This window comes from Centrocercus urophasianus, unplaced genomic scaffold (genome assembly GCF_019232065.1).
Source record: "Centrocercus urophasianus isolate 14NV4802_14NV808 unplaced genomic scaffold, USGS_Curo_1.0 seq_39, whole genome shotgun sequence".
Classification (NCBI taxonomy): Eukaryota; Metazoa; Chordata; class Aves; order Galliformes; family Phasianidae; genus Centrocercus; species Centrocercus urophasianus.
This window is the reverse complement of record NW_024884966.1, coordinates 813,373-830,755: the sequence shown is the minus strand read 5'-3', so window position 1 is coordinate 830,755 and position 17,383 is coordinate 813,373. Positions and strand designations below refer to the sequence as shown.

The 17,383-nt window shown below is 51.1% G+C and overlaps 1 protein-coding gene across 2 annotated transcripts in view; it reads left to right on the top strand.

The window, feature by feature from the left end:
- Positions 1–16,092: 16,092 nt before the first annotated feature.
- The window catches only part of LOC122167792 (CD2 associated protein), a 65,075-nt gene continuing 63,784 nt past the window's right edge, over positions 16,093–17,383 (top strand). For both annotated transcript variants that reach the window (XM_042832605.1, XM_042832604.1), the window contains exon 1: positions 16,093–16,179. In XM_042832605.1, coding sequence (XP_042688539.1) covers positions 16,176–16,179 — 4 coding nt within the window. In that variant the 5' untranslated portion in view covers positions 16,093–16,175. The remainder of the gene's footprint in view (positions 16,180–17,383) is intronic.

The window sequence follows — 17,383 nt, the reverse complement described above, 5'->3', positions numbered from 1 at the left end:
CCGTGAAGCTGCCATCCCTCAGCTCTCCGCCAGCTCAGACACGCAGGCTTTCTGCAGCTCCATCGGCGCCCCCAAAGGTGTGGATGGGAAAGGACTTCTTAACCCTCGTCTTTCCCGGCCTCTGGCAGAACTCCTCTTTGGTCTCGGGGGTATGAGTGCTGTATCTCTGTCGTGGAGTGATTCTGTGGGCGGGAAGGGAGGTGTCCTTCGGCCTCGGCACACAGATGAAGGTACAGCTCTCATGCACACGTGCTGAAAGAGCGCTGCGTCGCACAGCGGGAAATGAGAGCACTCCTGTACTCTGTCCCCGGGAGCACAGCTGAGCAGAGCAGTGAAGGTGCAGCCCAGCTTCCAGATGGACCACGTGCCTCTGGAGCAGCAGCTCCCACACCAAAGCAGGACACAGGTGCAGCAGCACACCATGAATATTCACCCTTTGTGGTGTTTTCCCAACATGGACCCCTGAGCACCTTTGAAGGGTCAGCTCACCATTAATGTAGGGCAAAGAGGTGGAGCAAAGTGTGAGCTCTGGGGCAACTCTACAGAGATAGGGAGAACTATCAAGGGTGGAAGTGGCCTGCAGGATCCCCAGGTCATCCATTGCCAACGGGACGCGTCTTCAAGCTTCTCCTTTACAACAAACATCTCGTGTCACCCTTGGCAAATGGCAGACTTACATTCTGTTGGATCATCCTGTTTGATCTCTTGTAGGACACAGAATTACAGCATGCAACCACCTCCTGCTGAGCCCTGCAGACTGTGTTTAACTGAAGCACAGATTGCCCATCTGTTCTTCACTCTCAGTCCTTTTCACTGCAGCATGGCACTGTGAGCTGCTACAGATGATCTCAATAAATCCCTCAGACCCTTTCCTGGAGATGCTGCCCACCCTACAAGCACTGCCTGTGTTGTGTTGCCCATACATCCTCCTGTGCTGGACTATATTCATCCTGTGCCATCGGAAGAGATGCCAGCTGCAATGCAACAGCTGTCCCTGCAGTCGCTGATCGTCCCAGCAATCCATCTGCAATCCCAGCTTTCACCAACAACGTTGAAACAGCACGGTGCTGGAGCAGCAGCTGTCCCAAAGGGCCTTTCCTGAGTGCTGGATGCCCCCCTCCCGCTGCCAGGGGTGAGCATTTCCCTGCCACAAAGAGGAGTTGCCCACAGGTTTCTGCATATGTGTGCTGTGACCTTTCTCAGGAGCACGTTGGCTTTGAGTCCAGATTCATACTTAGCACTGAGGAGGGATTTGCTGCATTATGTGTTGGAGTGCTGCCACGACAGAGCTCCGTGGGTCTCCACTCAGAGCAGTCAGGGGATGCAGGCTGCTGCTGAGTCTTAGAATCATAGAATCACAACATGGCCTGGGTTGCAAAGGCCCACAGCACTCATCCAGTCCCAACCCCCTCTATGTGCAGGGTCGCCAACCAGCAGCCCAGGCTGCCCAGAGCCACGTCTTGCTGTTTGCTGGGCTGTGCTGTTTCACTGGAGTGAGGCTCAAGCCTCTGAATTTGACATCAGGTTTGGAAGGAGGTCAGTGATGGAGGTGGGGGGAATAGGGAAGAGGATCATCCAGGGGGACGTAACGAAGCCCACCACAAATGGCCACGAGGCGGGCAGAGATGTGGGTGCAGAGGAGGCCAGGAAGCAGACTGCTGATGGCTGAACAGACACACGGCTTTCAGACACAGCTTTTCCCTTCGTTCCTATGCTCATGGGCAGCCAGCCTGTAATGCTGCACGGCTAGAAACCTCTCACCTCCACTGCTCCCTTCCTGCTGAGCATCCCACCTCATTCCCATCACTGGCACACATACAGACCAGCACTGCCAGCACACATCTTCCACCCCCTGAGCCCCCCTGCTCACCCTGTGACAGCTGGAGGCTGCGTGGGCAGCAACTGGGCTGCAATGCTGAGGGAAGCAGCTCCAAAGCTCCATTTGCTTCTCCAAATCAGAGCTCAACAAGGCCACGGTGCATGGCTGTGATGGAGATACTGGATTCCCTGCTGCTGGGTACGCAGGGCTGGAGCCACATCTTTGCTGTGAGAGTGGTGAGGTGCTGGAACAGCTGCCCAGAGAGGCTGTGATGCCCCGTCCATCCCTGGAGGTGTTCAAGGCCAGGTTGGATGGGGCCCTGGGCAGCCTGGGCAGCTGTGAAATGGGGAGGTTGGTGGCCCTGCATATCGAGGAGCTTCATGATCCTTGAGGTCCCTTTCAATCCAAACCATTCTGTGACTCTGTGAAGGATCAGCTGAGCTGCTGATGACTGATTTTGGCCCCAGAGTGGCAATGCTGAGAGAAATCAGCACATCGGGGCTTTTAGACACAGACTGATTTCTTTTAGGGCTGCTTTGAGGCACCACTTGGGAGCTAACACACAGCTGCAAAGAGCTGGAATCCATTGCATAGCAGGGCAAAGCAGGCATCCACGCATTAAAGCCTGCTCTTCAAACTCACCTCCCATTCAAAAATGCTTGAGAGGCCTTTCCTTTTTCACACTTGCCCATTTTAGGACGCTTTTGGGATGCCTTTGTGCCCCAGTACTGAGAGGACCTCCTGGCCGAGCCGCCTACCGGCACAGCGGGGAACGGCCGGCAGCTCCCGGCGCCTGGCGCTGCCGTGTGGGGGCTGTAACGGAGCGCGCAGGTCGGAGCTGCCGGCCCGGGACGCTGATGATGGCGATGGCCTGAGGAGCAGGAGTGAGAGGGTGGGCAGCTGCCAGTCGGGCCCGGTGCCGCTTTGGTTTGCACGGAGCGGAGCAATAAGGATGAAATGAGCCCCAAGCAGCCGCACGGCGCAGCGCAGACAGCTGAGCTTCTTTGCTGTGCTTGCATGGAAGAAATTGGAGAAGCGGCTGTTAAACGGAGCTCCTGCTTCCCCCCCCACCCTTAACACAGATATGTAGCATAGAATGGCCTGGGTTGCAAAGGCCCACAGCGCTCCTCCAGCTCCAACCCCCTGCTGTGTGCAGGTCGCCAACCAGCAGCCCAGGCTGCCCAGAGCCACATCCAGCCTGGCCTTGAATGCCTGCAGGGATGGGGCATCCACAGCCTCCTTGGGCAGCCTGTGCCAGAGTGAACAGGTCCTCCAGGTGAAAAACTTCCTCTTTTGTAGTGGTGCATCCAAAAAGAAGAGGAAGTACCAGCAGGTGTTGTTCCTTGCAAACAGAACACTGCTTGTAGAACTTCATGAGCAGTTCGTATCTGATTTAAGTGTGCAAAACGTCTTGTTCCCTGGCTTCAGATCTGCCTTTCCATTCTGCTTCTCATAAAGGACAATGTTTGTTGTGAACAATAAAAGGAAAGTACCGCTTTCCTGCTAATAGCTATGACACCAAAGCCCTGCCCTTAGCATAATGGTCCCTATTCTCTCCCTTGGCAGAAGGGCAGCCCAAAAGAACCATTCCCAAAAAGAGATGGGAAAAAATCCCCTCAAACACAAGAAGAGAATTTCCTGAACTGCAGCCTTAGTCTGGTGCCAGAGCTCCATGCTCTGCTTCCACCTGCCTGCCTGCCAGGAAAGGAAGAGAGGATCCAAAAGACACAGATCCTTCTCCCTCAGACTACCTATCCATCTGCCCATCTATCTACCTATCTACCTGCCTATCTGTCTGTCTGTCTATCCATCTGTCCTTTTATCCATCTCTATCCATCGCTATCCATCTATCCATTTCTATTTATCAATCCATCCATCTTGACCTATCTATCCATGTATCTATCCATCTATCCATCCATCTACCCATCTGTCTATAGAATCATAGAATGATAGAACAGCTCAGGTTAAGAAGCCCTTAAAGATGATGGAGTCCAACCGCAGCCCAACCATCCCAGCCCAACTCTACCAGCCCTCCGCTAAATCATGGCCCTGAGCACCACATCCAAACGGTTTGAAACACAGCCAGGGATGGGGACTCCACCACCTCCCTGTCAGCCCATGGCAGTGCTTAGCAGCCCTTTCTGTACAGAAGTGTTTCCTGACATCCAACCTCAACCTCCCCTGGCACCACTTGAGGCCATCTTTCTGTCTGTCTATCTATCCATCTACCCATCTATCCATCCATCTGCTCATCTACCTCTATCTATCCATCTATCCATCTCTATCCCCTACCTACCTATCCACCTGTCTCTCTATCCATCCTTCTACCCACCTGTCTTCCTGCCTGCTGCTGTCCCAGTCGCACACACCATGCTTTTGTGGGTGCATCAGGGCCTAATGCTAACGGAGGTGGTGGAGTAGCATTGTGATAATCTAGTTAATTGGGGTGAGGTGTGAATTCAGAGCATTTCAGGAAAAAGCAGCACCTGGAATGCAAAGTTCTCCCTCTGTGCAAGGGATTCGTCAGAGAGGTTCTTACCAAAGGCTGTGTCCAAAGGGCAGCACAACTTCATCCCTCTGTTACACAGGCCAAGAGAAGGAGCCAGCTTCAGGCACAGCTCAGGGCACAGCTCTGTGTGAGGACACAGCCAGCAGGCACTGCTCCTCCTCTTTGGCTGCTCCAAAGAGCAATATTCAAACCTTTAAAGCTCCTGCAGGCTTCAATCCTCCACTGCAAGATGTTCTGTGTCTCTCTGGGCTGTTTGCTTTCAGGGAAGGAACCACGGTGTTTCCTAGAAATTAATTAACCAACTCGCATCCTCTTTGGGATGGTTGGGAAACAGCAGCACTGAGTGCACGGCGGTGCGGCTCTAGGATCGAGCTGTCAGAGGGAAGCAGTTCTGAGCCCAATTACGGAGCACAGCGTCCTCTGCTGCTGTCTGCCTGCACCAGAGACAGCTGTGCTGCCTTCTTAATGAAGCAGTGCTGTAATAATAGCTTGCAGATATTCTATCTCTGGAAGCAATTATCAGCTTGTTTTAAAGGCTGAGCTAGCCTGGAGATGTGTTTATTCTCCAGGAAAACACCCCATCTTTCAGCTATCAAATTTCTTCGTACTATTTAGAAGCCAATGTTGTGCAGTTGTGAATGCAAGCTGCTATAGAAAACACCCTGATCTGTTAATGAACTGACAAACGAGGAGTTAAGGGAACGGTTTCAAAAGTTTCCCAGTGTTGGGAAATCACCCTGATTCCAAATTCAATTAGAAGCATCTGATGTTGCTAGAAAGTCCCAAAGCCACAGAAGCTCTCTGCTGCCCTCAGTGCCTCCTGCTGCCCACAGCTCCCAGTCCCCTATGGGACATCGCTGGCAGTCAGACAGAATGGTTTAGAAGGGACCTCAAGGATCACGAAGCTCCAACCCCCCTGTGCCATGCAGGGCCACCAACCTCCCCATTTCACAGCAGCCCAGGCTGCCCAGGGCCCCATCCAACCTGGCCTTGAACACCTCCAGGGATGGACGGGGCATCCCCAGCTGTGGATGTTTGCACAAGGCAGTGGGCTGAGGCATGCTGGCCTCCCTGCCCTGGAGCTTCCTTTCCTGGTGAAGGATGGTGAGAAGTTTCTTCTCCAGCAATTATAAACTTCAAGTAGTGTCACGCATCTTGTGCTCGCGGCCACCTGCACAAGTAATGCCCAATGAATACCAGGTAATAATATCAGTATTTGGGATCCCATCGCACAAGGAAAGAATTAAGCTGCTTCCAAGTGGTGTGGGTGCCCCATCCCTGGAGGTGCCCAAGGCCACGGATGGGCAATGGGTGCATGCTCTGCTGGGGGTCCCAGCCCATGGCAGGGGTGGGTCTGGGGCTGTGAGGTCTGTCGGGCCACACCGTGGTGCTGTGATGGATACAGCCTGACTCTGTCTTCTCACATGGATGATGTTTCCTTTGGGGCCAAGTACAGCACGTGGCAAGGGAGCTCCTGCAACTTGTGGAACACATTCCAAGGGAGCGGGGAGGATGCTCCAAATATGAGAACCTTCAATGCAGATTCAGCATCTTTCCGATGCCCGTTCCAAAGCCCGCTGCTATATTTCCCTGATCCCTTCCCCAGGGCCACACTCTGAGTGTTTGCCTCCTCCTTCCAGGCTGCCACCCCTTCATCCTCAAGCCTCTGACATCAGCTGTATGGCTCAGTGCTGTGTGTCAGATCTGGGTGCTACAAAGACCACACGTGGGGTGGGTTTGCTCTTGGACGCTCATTTCCTGGATCAGGGGTTTGTTTGCCTGCCCTGAGCTGTGTTGGCTACAGCCCATCAACCTCTCCTTCAAGCTCCTTTTTCTTGCAGCTTTACCTTTGTGCCCACAGCTCCCCCTCCTTCCCAGACCACAAACTTCCTACTCTTCTGCTCTGCCCCTCTGTGCCAGTGATGTGGAGTAGCTCAAGTGGGCTGAAGTTAATGTTAATGTAGGAAAACCAGGTGATTTATAAAGGAATCAGCTTAGGCGGGCAAACCCAGAGGTGACTATGCTGTATTTTGACCCTTATAGCCTCTTCAAAAGAAACAGCCTGAGTAGGTTTTTAAGGCAATAGGCATACAGTCAGTCCTTCAAAATGAAGTGGCATCTTAAAACAGATTACAAACATTATCAGCACCAAATGGGAAAGATACACAAAGTAAGACTCGGGCAAGATGGACAAGATAGCACAGAATGCATCTCTTTTGCAAACTGATCCCTTCGAATGGTTTTATGGAGTTAAAATGGTTACACAATTTAAATAAAAAACAAATAGGACATGAGAAGGAGAAAAAGTGGCATGGGCTGAAAGAGAGTGAGCTCTGTTCACAAAAACACATGGGAAAAGACAGAGGTAAAGTTCAGGCGTAGCAGAGGGAGGCTGCTTGAGGCAGTGCTGCTGTACTTACAGGGATGAAGAAATGGAAGGAGCAAGGATTTTCTGTCTTAAGAAAGAAGATGCCACATAAAAATGATACCCTGGCTCTCCTGTCTGGTTACCTGGGGAGAGCAATTACAGCCTGGCAGTGCCAAAGAACAGGGTTACTACATCTACAGCATCGTTGTTCCTAATGGAAGCATGTCATGACATCCAGCCGTGACAAACTCTGCTACAGCTTTCTTCATGCACCTTGTAGAACAAAGCTCCAGAGCTTCCTTCAGTGGCACACATGCAGCGTCTGTCTGCTGGCTTCAGTAGAGGTGAAACTCAATGCTGTGCATACCTGATGTGTAATTATACCCTGCCCACGCTCTCATTTCAGAGGAGGAATCCTCTTGCCCTCCTCTGACACTTCTTTGGGATTGCAGCTGGAAGATGTGTCACTTGCACTTCCCTTTGTTTCCTTATGAACTGGATGCCAGTGACAGATGCTGGATTGGCAGCCCGCAGAAACAGATACTCCAGGCCACCAGTCTGCACAAGAGGTGGCAGTTGAAGCGTCTGGCTTCTGGATGGCACTCATCACCTGGCTGCTGGACCACACAGGTTAAGCAGCAGCTGCCAAACAGCACTACTGAAGCATCTCTTCTGAGCTGGGGTGGTAACTCCCCTGGTTACTATCAAGGGAGCACAGCCAAAGCTGATACAAGATTTCAGTTCTTCATTTCACACTTTGTCCTCCCCTCCCCTTCTTTTCTCCTCTCTCCCTTTCTCCTTCTCCTTCCCCTTCTGTTTTTCTTTGCTTTGCTTCACTTCCCTTCTCTTTTTCTTTTCCCTTTTTTCCTCTTTTAGTTTTCCTTTCTTTTCTTTATTTTTTTTCCCCCTCCCCTTTTATTCTTTTCTCTTCTCTTGTCTTGGAAGAAGAGAGAGCTTCAATCCTTAACACAGGTCTGGCTTGTTAGGGGTGCCCTTCTGTCAGTCAAAACTGTCCTTCCTGAAGAGGAGAGGAATAGTTCAACAAAGGAGCAATGATGTCCCATTGGGAAGCTCATTCTGATCATACTGCTGCCACTGGTACTCAGGGTTGGTAATGCTAAGGTCGCTCTGACATCTTTGTGCTGCAATGCAGTCACTCCTGCATATTTGGATTCATTTGTCAAAGGCAAAATGTAAGGGTGAAGTACAAAGCAAAGCTGTACGTATGACTGTATGTAACTTCACTGCAGCTAGGTGCCTGAGTCCTCTGCTTCTCACGCATGATAAGACCTTGATTCAAAAAGCATCATAAAATATGCCAAGCATGCACGAACACACACACATGCATTACCTGTATGCACATATGGACTTGAACTTGGAGAAGAATGTAATCGTGTCCTTTTCCCTGCTAGTAAAGCATATCACAGAATAATAATCCATGACATGAAATATGTCAGCTTTGTCCTGAGAACTGCTGGGAAGCTCTTTTCCATACTCCTGTATGAACGTGGCTGCTCTCTATAGGAACATTTCTGGGTTCTGATCTCAGCACACCCTGGCCACACTGAGCCTGGCTCTGAGCAGAGCTGCTCTGTGAGCTTCGGTCATTTCCCCTCCCTTGGATTTGCCAACATGCATCTGCAAAGAGCAAATCCTTCCCTCCTCAGCCTTTGCTCAGTGACAGCTTCTCTTAGACAGCTCACACTCCTGTATGGTTCAAAGTGCTTCTGTTTCCATTCCGAGCTGAATCCATCCCAGGCTCTGGGCAGCCTGGGCTGCTGGTTGGCGACCTGCACACAGCAGGGGTTGGAGCTGATGAGCGCTGTGGGCCTTTGCAACCCAGGCCGTGCTGGGATTCTGTGATTATTGATTGACATCCCTTTTCAATACTAAGTCTCACCAGCCACGTGGTGGCATCATTATTTCCCTGTATGATGGAAACCCCTCTCCTGATAAACTGAAGAAGCAGGGTTGTCACTTTTGGTGGCTCCATTATGTCTATGGGTACCCAATTACTTCTCCCACATCTTTCTGTCATGTCCAGTAATGACAGTACTCATACATTCTCACAGTTTTTTACATGCAGGACCACTGCAGGACCTTGCACTTTGAATTATTCTGTCACACTGCAAGGCTTAATAATAGTAGGAGCATAATTGGGTTAGGCAAGTATTGTATTGCTTTCTTTTCACTTCAGGACTTCCTCTTTCAGGCAGCTGCATTAGGTCTTGTCTCACTTTTGGGTATATGAAGCAATCTCCAAAACCACAAATGGAGTCTGAGTCTAACCTACCCGAAATTCAGTATTGATTTGTTTGCACAGGAAAAAGAACGCACCAGGTATTACCAGAATGGAAATAAAACAGAAATGGTACACGAGCAATACGTGTTCAAGTGCTCTGATGATGGCATTCACTGCTCCAGACTTTACTGAAGCCTGGGCTGGCTGTGCAGGCTCCTTATGCAACCCCTGGGATGTGCTGGCCCTTCTCCAGGGCAGTGCATCTCTCCTAAGCACTGCAAGAGAAACACAGGATGCTTGAAACATCTCCAGCAGTGTGTGTTTCCCAGAACGTTCATTGCAAGCACTGCTGCAATTTGAAATAGGAACAAGAGAGGGGTTTGGAGATCTGATTTCCCATGAGAGAGATGTGATTAGCTGGTGTAGAAAATAGCTCTCTGAGACAGGAAATGGCCTCCGACTGATCCGTGTTACTGCCTGTCCTGATGCCAGAACCATCCTGTCCGGTAACTCTGCACTGAACATAACAGTCTGCTGGCAGATTGGTGGGTCAAAAAAGGTGACTGGTTTTCATACAAGGTCGTGAAAAGCGATTTGAAGTTCCCGAGAACAGCAGGAGCTCTGGAACAATTGGAAATGGGAATTCCTGAAAGGGAAGGAACTTGACGAGGATGGCCAAGTCGTAAGGATTAATTAGTTTAGCAAGGCACGCTGATTTTCAAGCAGTCTTGTCTGGAAATAGGGCAGATGGAGAAGTGAGAAGGGACAGCAAACTGCCTGCAAACTGCCTGCAAACTGCTGTCAGAATTGGTGCTGTTGGGACAGTGCCAGCTGAAGGATCCTGCTCTTTGTAGGAAGGGAACGGATCGTCCCCACCCCGCTCACAGATCAGCCCATGAGTTCAATGGCTTTGCTCCTAGGAGAAAGGAAGTGCAGGCGTGTGAGTATCTCTGCTGATACATTTTTGGCATGGAGAACAGGGCCTATTTCTGCCACACATCCCCCTGCACCTTGTGATGAACAAGTGCAATCCCAAACCATTCGACAAACCCTTCCTTACTATTCATTTCTTTGTGTCTTTTTCTATGATTGTAGACATAAAAACTGCAGTTATTTGCATTTTATTTGGGAAAGGATAAAAAATCTGAGTCCATGGTCCCAACTAAAATGGAAACTGAAAAACCTTTCACTTGACAAGACAGAAAGCCAACCTTCTCTCTGCCTCTGTCACCTCGTTGTCTCTGACAATTAAGAGGAGCTGCTTTTCCTCCTGGCTGAAATGCTGACGAGTGCTGGAGCAGAAATAGAATCAAGGATGCACCTGTCAGTGGAAGGCCTGTTTTAGCACAGAATTCTCTGAACGCGGTGTGTTTTGGTCAGTTTGGGTCATTCTGCAGCTCTCCCTTGGCTCTATAAACTGCAGAGGCTGCATAGCATTCACAAAAGGCTGCGCTGTCACCAATGGCAGGGATGCTCCCGTGTTGTTTGATGCTGAGAAGAGGCATGGCACTGACTTAGGCATGAGGCAACAGACAGTGCTTGCCCGCTCTGCCTTGACCTCTCTTACCACAGACTGTGTATCCATGCTCTGCTCATTGCATTGCCAGCTCAGAGAAGATGTAAACACACCCCTCCCTCCAAAAGGCTCCTAAGAGTCCTCACTATGGAGAATGCTGTTTTCGTGCTTACAAGGTGAGGCTTTTCCTTACTTGCATTACAAGGGGGAAAAAACCCAACCAAACAAAGAAACAAAAAGCCCAGGGCAATCATACTCAAATCACAATCTTTGAATGAAGTAAGAAGTACAGAATCTCCATATTTGATCATAAAAAGGCTTGTTGCAAGTCCAAACTGCTCTGACAATTCACTGCCTTCAAAGTTTTCTGCTAGGTCTGCATGCTGAACAGCATGAGCCAAGACAGAGAGCACTGGAAGCAGCATGAAAGCAGGAGGCAGACGTGCAGTGTCACGGTGGCCCTTCCCAGCAGCAGCAGCTCTCAGCAGCACACCGACAGCACAGCAGGGCTGCACTCCACCACTGCTGCCTGCTGGACGAGAGCATTTTCAGTTGACACCATTGCCTCACCTGTGGCGCAGACACGGACTCTGACACGATGTGCGTGCAGAGCAGTGCTGTAAGCATGCCTTGTGATGTTTAGAGACGTGCTCCCTTTTGAGTAAACATTCTGCCTTCAGATTGCTGTAATGAGAACTGTGGAGAGAAGGAAGTATGATGTTTGCATTTCTGTACGTTCTGTGGGAAGCCTTCCTTGCAGAAGAAATGCTCCTTTATCCCCTCCTGGTGCAGAAGCAGGTTTTGGGCTGCTCTCGGTTCGGTCAGATAAAACGGCTGCAGCCACAGCCGTTGATGTATTCAGATGCTGAAGGAAGCCATTAGCCTGCTGGAGCCTGAAGATGAGATTTCTTTGTGCTAGATGTTAATACGAGGAAGTTATAAGCCGTGCCTGCCAAAGGAACTCAGTGTGAATGCCAAATGGTCAGTGTACCTGAAAGGGAAGGGGGGAAGTGGTTATTAGAGAAAAAGTATTTTTGTTGGGGCAGAGCTTCTCCCCACGCTTCCTGCTGTTTGCAGCTTTGCGTTAAGTTGTTGCAAGAGCCCACTATCAACAAATTAAACCCTCAAAAGAGATAAGGAAGAAAAAATGTAACGGAGTAACCAGTCTTTCAGTACACTCTGATAATGGCCCTGAGGCAGAGAGATGATAAATTCAGGCTTCTTCTTAGCCTGGATTTCCAACAGCCCCCATCCCCTGGTCATTTACCTTCCAGACTGGACAATTAGAAATACTTTATTTCACACCTGTGCAACGGGAGTTCTATTGCTGATAGTTCATTCAGAGCTGCCAAAGCATTCAGCCCTGGATGTGGTGCATAAGTAAATTTGAAGGCAGTATTTCTGTACCAACAAAAGCCGGCTACAGAAATGGCACTCGCTGGGGCTCTGATTGAGCTCAGCACACACAGTTGCTGTTTCCACACGTGCCCATGAGAGTGCAGGCAGCTCACAAAGCCAGATTCCAGTATTCTGCAAACCAGCTCCTAACTTCTCATAGATCACCAATGACCCACAGTCTGTGCTTTGAAAAATATGGCACTACTGAAGGAATCTTTCAGTAGCTTGGAAACCACCATATGAAATCCCTTACTATCATCTGCACGAGCACAGTACTGAATCACAGAATCACAGAATGGCCCAGGTTGGAAGGATCACGAAGCTCCAACCCCCTGTGCCATGCAGGGCCACCAACCTCCCCATTTCACAGCAGCCCAGGCTGCCCAGGGCCCCATCCAACCTGGCCTTGAACACCTCCAGGGATGGACGGGGCATCACAGCCTCTCTGGGCAGCTGTTCCAGCACCTCACCACTCTCACAGCACACAACTTCCCCTGACATCCAACCTCCAGCTGCCCTCCCTCAACTCCAAACCATTTCCCCTTGTCCTGCTGTCATCTCCACTTTCCAAGAGCTGACTCCCCTCCTGTTTGCAGGCTCTCTTCAGGTACACTACTTTAGGTATTCCCTTTAGGTATGGTATTTGTAATCTTTCTTTAGCAATGATCCAGAGAAAAGGCTATAACCAGTTGTCTTTACCTGGATGGAGGGAGCTGTGCTGTAGTTATCAAGGTTTGAGCCTTCCTCAGTGCCCTGTAACCATTAAGGTGCCATTTAAAGGAGTCTCTGTTGTGGGGGGAGAAGAAAGGAAAGATAGTAGTTGGTTCTGCTTCTTTAAATAAAGGAAAAAAAAGAAAAAAAAAAAAAACACACACAAGAGAAAAGCCCTACATGAGATAATAGGATTAACAGTACTTTCCCCCTCCTTGAAAAGATATTTTTTGTTACAGTTTTTGTGTACAAAGCAACTGCTCTGTGACTGTATTTATTTATACCTCTATTTGGGAGTCCCACGTCACCCTGTGGAACAAGCAGATTCTTTCTCAGCTAAGGATGAAATGAATAATAGTGAGTGCACACTGTATGAGTATTTTCCCCTGCTTTGTAGTTTTGGAAATGAAATATATCATAGAACCATAGAATCCCAGCACGGCCTGGGTTGCAAAGGCCCACAGGGCTCCTCCAGTCCCAACCCCTGCTGTGTGCAGGTCGCCAACCAGCAGCCCAGGCTGCCCAGAGCCACATCCAGCCTGGCCTTGAATGCCTGCAGGGATGGGGCATCCACAGCCTCCTTGGGCAACCTGTGCCAGTGCCTCACCACCCTCTGGGGAAAAACTTCAATATCTTTCTGCAGCTTCTTCAAACCAGCAGAGGGAGTTTTCTCTTCTAAATAATTTTTTCACTTCTGAAACTTGTTTGTTTTATTTTATGCTATATTTTCTCAGTAATGTTATGTTACCTCACAGGAATGATCTCAAAACAAAAGCAGAAATTTTGCAGTCAAGACTGTGCAGCTCCTGAACACTACAGGCCGTGTGCTTCCATGTGATATTTACAGATGTGGCTGTGCAAGAAGTAGCTGCCACAAAAGCAACACAGTGTCAAAAGCATGAAAAACAGACCATCTGTAATTCCAGGAGCAAGCTATTTGGTTAAACAACATTGGGGAACACTCAATTATTCAGTTATTGCTACTCCAGTGGATGTGAAACCATAACCTGGTAAGAGCTGACACGTGACTTTGGCTCATAAATGAAATTCCTTTAATTCCTTGTCCTCTGGGGTGAAGTTGTGGAACATCCACGTTCAGGTTTCTCCATCTGGAAGCAGCAGAGTACTTTTAAGATTGCCAGAGTGGCAAAACAAGTGCTTTTTTTTCTCTTTTTTTAAGAAGGTATTTTACTTAGAAAGTCATTATGAGTAAACAAACATTCAGCACATGGAAACATAGAACTGCTCAGGTTGGAAAGGACCTTAAAGATGCTGGAGTCCAAGCACAGCACAGCCATCCTGCCCCAACTCTAACAGCCCTCTGCCCAATCATGGCCCTGAGCACCACATCCAAAATTCTTGACATCAGACAGGTAAGGAAGAAGTCATGCAGCTCAATGGCTGAGCCATAACGGTTAATAGTTGAGCTTGTTAGCCTGGCACAGATGTCGTTTCCTGCTGCTCACTATCAGTGCCCACTCACAGGAGCACAGTGCAGCCCCGATGACGCTGTAACTCACACACGAGCAGACCTGCATTTTTGCAAACACTGGTGTGCAGACTGAGAATCACTGCTCTGCTCTCCGCTGAGTTGCAGAGCAAAGAGAGGGGCACGGCTGGCCTGATGTCGGTGCGAGCATCAGCGTGGTGCACAGCTGGAAATGGTGCAGCAATTGGAAGGAGCTTCTGAAAAGGAGGCTGCGCAGAGCTCCTCTGTAAGTGTGTGTGCCATGAGTATTTTATCCCTCACCTCTTGTTTCATCCTTAGCCTTAAGGGGGTCTCAGCAAGATTGCTACACTGGATCAGAGCTCATCTCAGCCTTTATCCTTTTCTTAGCGTGTTGTTCCTCAGAGCAAGTGGGGAAAAAACACCTAAAACAGAAGAGAGAATTCAGCCTTCTGAAAGCTATTTGCTCAATTCTTGTTGGAGGTGACTTCAAACTCTAAAGATAAGGTTTCCCTTCAGTCCCAAATCTCTTACTATCAGCTGTTATAAATCCACTGGGGGAAGCAGAGAGTTATACCTTAATTAAAAAGACTCTCCTTTACAGGGAATACCATGGGACCACTCATCAGGTTTGAACGCTACGTGCTTGAAGGAAATTCTCACAATTACTTGTGCATTTCCAGTTAAAACACCATAAAGGAGATGAAATACCAAACTGGGACGTGATTTGGATCACACAGAATCACAGAATCACAGAACTGTGGGGGTTGGAAGGGACCTCCAGAGATCATCGAGTCCAACCCCCTGCCAAAGCAGTTCCCTACAGCAGGTCGCACAGGTCGGCATCCAGGCAGGTCTTGAACATCTCCAGAGAAGGAGACTCTTTGAGCTTCTTTACTGCCCCAGCCTTCACATCACGCCTCCAGTACTCATTATCTGACTCATTTTCTGTGCACATCTCACGAGAAGGACGCTCAGCCAAAGCTGGCTCCTGGAAATACTTGGCATTCTTTTCAGGCTAATTTTGCCATGGGCTGGGCCGAAACGGCTCCTCCTGAGCCGCCCACAGCAGGTTCTGCAGCAGGAAGGCGGAACATTTCCACCGCGGAGCTGCACTGCCGTCCCCAGATTTGCACCACAACCACACGTGTTTACGTGCCCTTCTGGCCTCCGGGTCACTGCTTCTCTTTAAATCCGTTTGGTTCGCAGCGGCCGTTTTCACTCTTCCTGTGTTTCCCACAAAAACCTGAGTGCTGGCAGCCTGATATCGCTTTGAGTGCTTCTTTTTTCTCTTTAAGAAGTACATCTTGGCCACAAAAACCCAACCCACACAATGCTATGAATTATCCCCAACCAACGCACAAAGCCCAGAAACGTGTTCATGAAGCAAGGAAAGCCTGTCCAAAAACTGAGGAGAAGCTTCAAATGGGGGCAAAGGTTTTGGGTGGGAGTGGTTGTAAAGTGAGACAGGGGAGGTTTGGGTTGGATATGAGGAGGAAGTTTTTCATGCAGAGGGTGGTGAGGCACTGGCACAGGTTGCCCAAGGAGGCTGTGGATGCCCCATCCCTGCAGGCATTCAAGGCCAGGCTGGATGTGGCTCTGGGCAGCCTGGGCTGCTGGTTGGCGACCTGCACACAGCAGGGGTTGGAGCTGGAGGAGCGCTGTGGGCCTTTGCAACCCAGGCCATGCTGGGATTCTATGAAAGCCCATGGTGGGAACTGGGCTCTTTTCACAGCGCCCAGCGGCAGAGCCAGGGATAACGGGCTCAAACTGCACCGTCCCCCCCGCCCCTAATTTGTGGCTATGGCACAGCGCGCGCAGCGCCGCCCGCTCCGTAGGAGCGGCACGGGGGGGGAGAGGGGGAAAGGCCGTGACGTCATCCCGCCTGGCAACGGCGCGCGGCGTGGGGGCGGTGGCGCGCGGCTCTCGCGGGATTTGGCGGCGGCGGCCCCGCGGCGGGCGGTGCTGTCGGACGGCGCTCGGTGCGGCGAACCGACGGGACGGCTGCGCGGCCGCCTCCCCCCTCCCCGCCTTCCTCCCCGGGCCGCCGGCGGCTCGGAGCTGCCCTGACGTCCGGAGCGGCGCGGATGGAGCCGCCGTGCCCGGCTTGAGCGCCTCGGCGGGACCAGGAGCCGCTCCGCCGAGCTCGGGCGGGCGGGCGCAGCATGGGTGAGCGCGGCGGGCACGGCGACTCGCGGCGGGGCGGCTGCCGCGTCCTCGTCCTCCTCCCGGCACCCCTCCTCGCCCCTTTGTCTGCCGGCCGGGCGGTGGGTGGCGGTGCCGCCGTACCCGTTGTGGGGCGGATCGCCCACCTCCCCGCCGCCCCGTTTCCCCGCGTTATTCCCGCCGCGTTCCGCTCTGCGCTGCCCCGTGCCGCTGCGCTGCCGGATCTCCGCCCCAGCAGCACGATTTGAGCTTTCCGGGTTGGTTTTGGGGAGCTTTGCTCTTTCCTCGGGTGCGTGGGAACGAGGGCAGAAGCGCCCGACGTGTGCGCGGTGAGGGGATGCCCGCTCCTGCCGACCTGCGTTCCTCGGGATTTCGTTGTTGTTATGCTGTGATGGAAGGAAGCCTTGCGCTCAGAGCGTGCTTACGACGGAGTCTGAAGGTGTTGAAGGTGTGAGGTGAGGTGGCTGTGCTGTGCTGTGCTGTGCTGCTGTTACGGCCCTTCGGGCTCCTCGTGCAGGCCGCTCACAGCTCTGCAGGTGCCTCCGTGCTGCACGGCACTGCCTGCGGGTCAGCAGCGATGTGAGCTGCTCTGCTTGTGCTGCTGGAGTGCCTGTGCCGTAAAGATGCTGGTTTGGCACTATGACCTTATTGCAGCCTTCCAGGGGAGCCTGCAAACAGGAGGGGAGTCAGCTCTTGGAAAGGGGAGATGACAGCAGGACAAGGGGAAATGGTTTGGAGTTGAGGGAGGGCAGATGGAGGTTGGATGTCAGGGGAAGTTGTGTGCTGTGAGAGTGGTGAGGTGCTGGAACAGCTGCCCAGAGAGGCTGTGATGCCCCGTCCATCCCTGGAGGTGTTCAAGGCCAGGTTGGATGGGGCCCTGGGCAGCCTGGGCTGCTGTGAAATGGGGAGGTTGGTGGCCCTGCATGGCACAGGGGATATTGGAGCCTTTATGTGATCCCTGTGGTACAGCAGTAGGGGTTTCTGCAGGGTAAGTCTTGCTTATTAAAAGTGTTGCCGTGCCATCTGACACTCGGTATGAGGCTTGCAGTGAAGGGCTCGTGCAGTTCTCAGGCTGTGATTACTGTTGCGTGTCATTTCTTTCTCTTGAGCCAGGTTTCTTTTCCTGTGTTTTCTCATTCCTGCAGTGAAGGTGTGGTGCTGCTCCATAGGCTGCTGAGTGGAGAGGGTTACTTAGCTGTGTTATTGT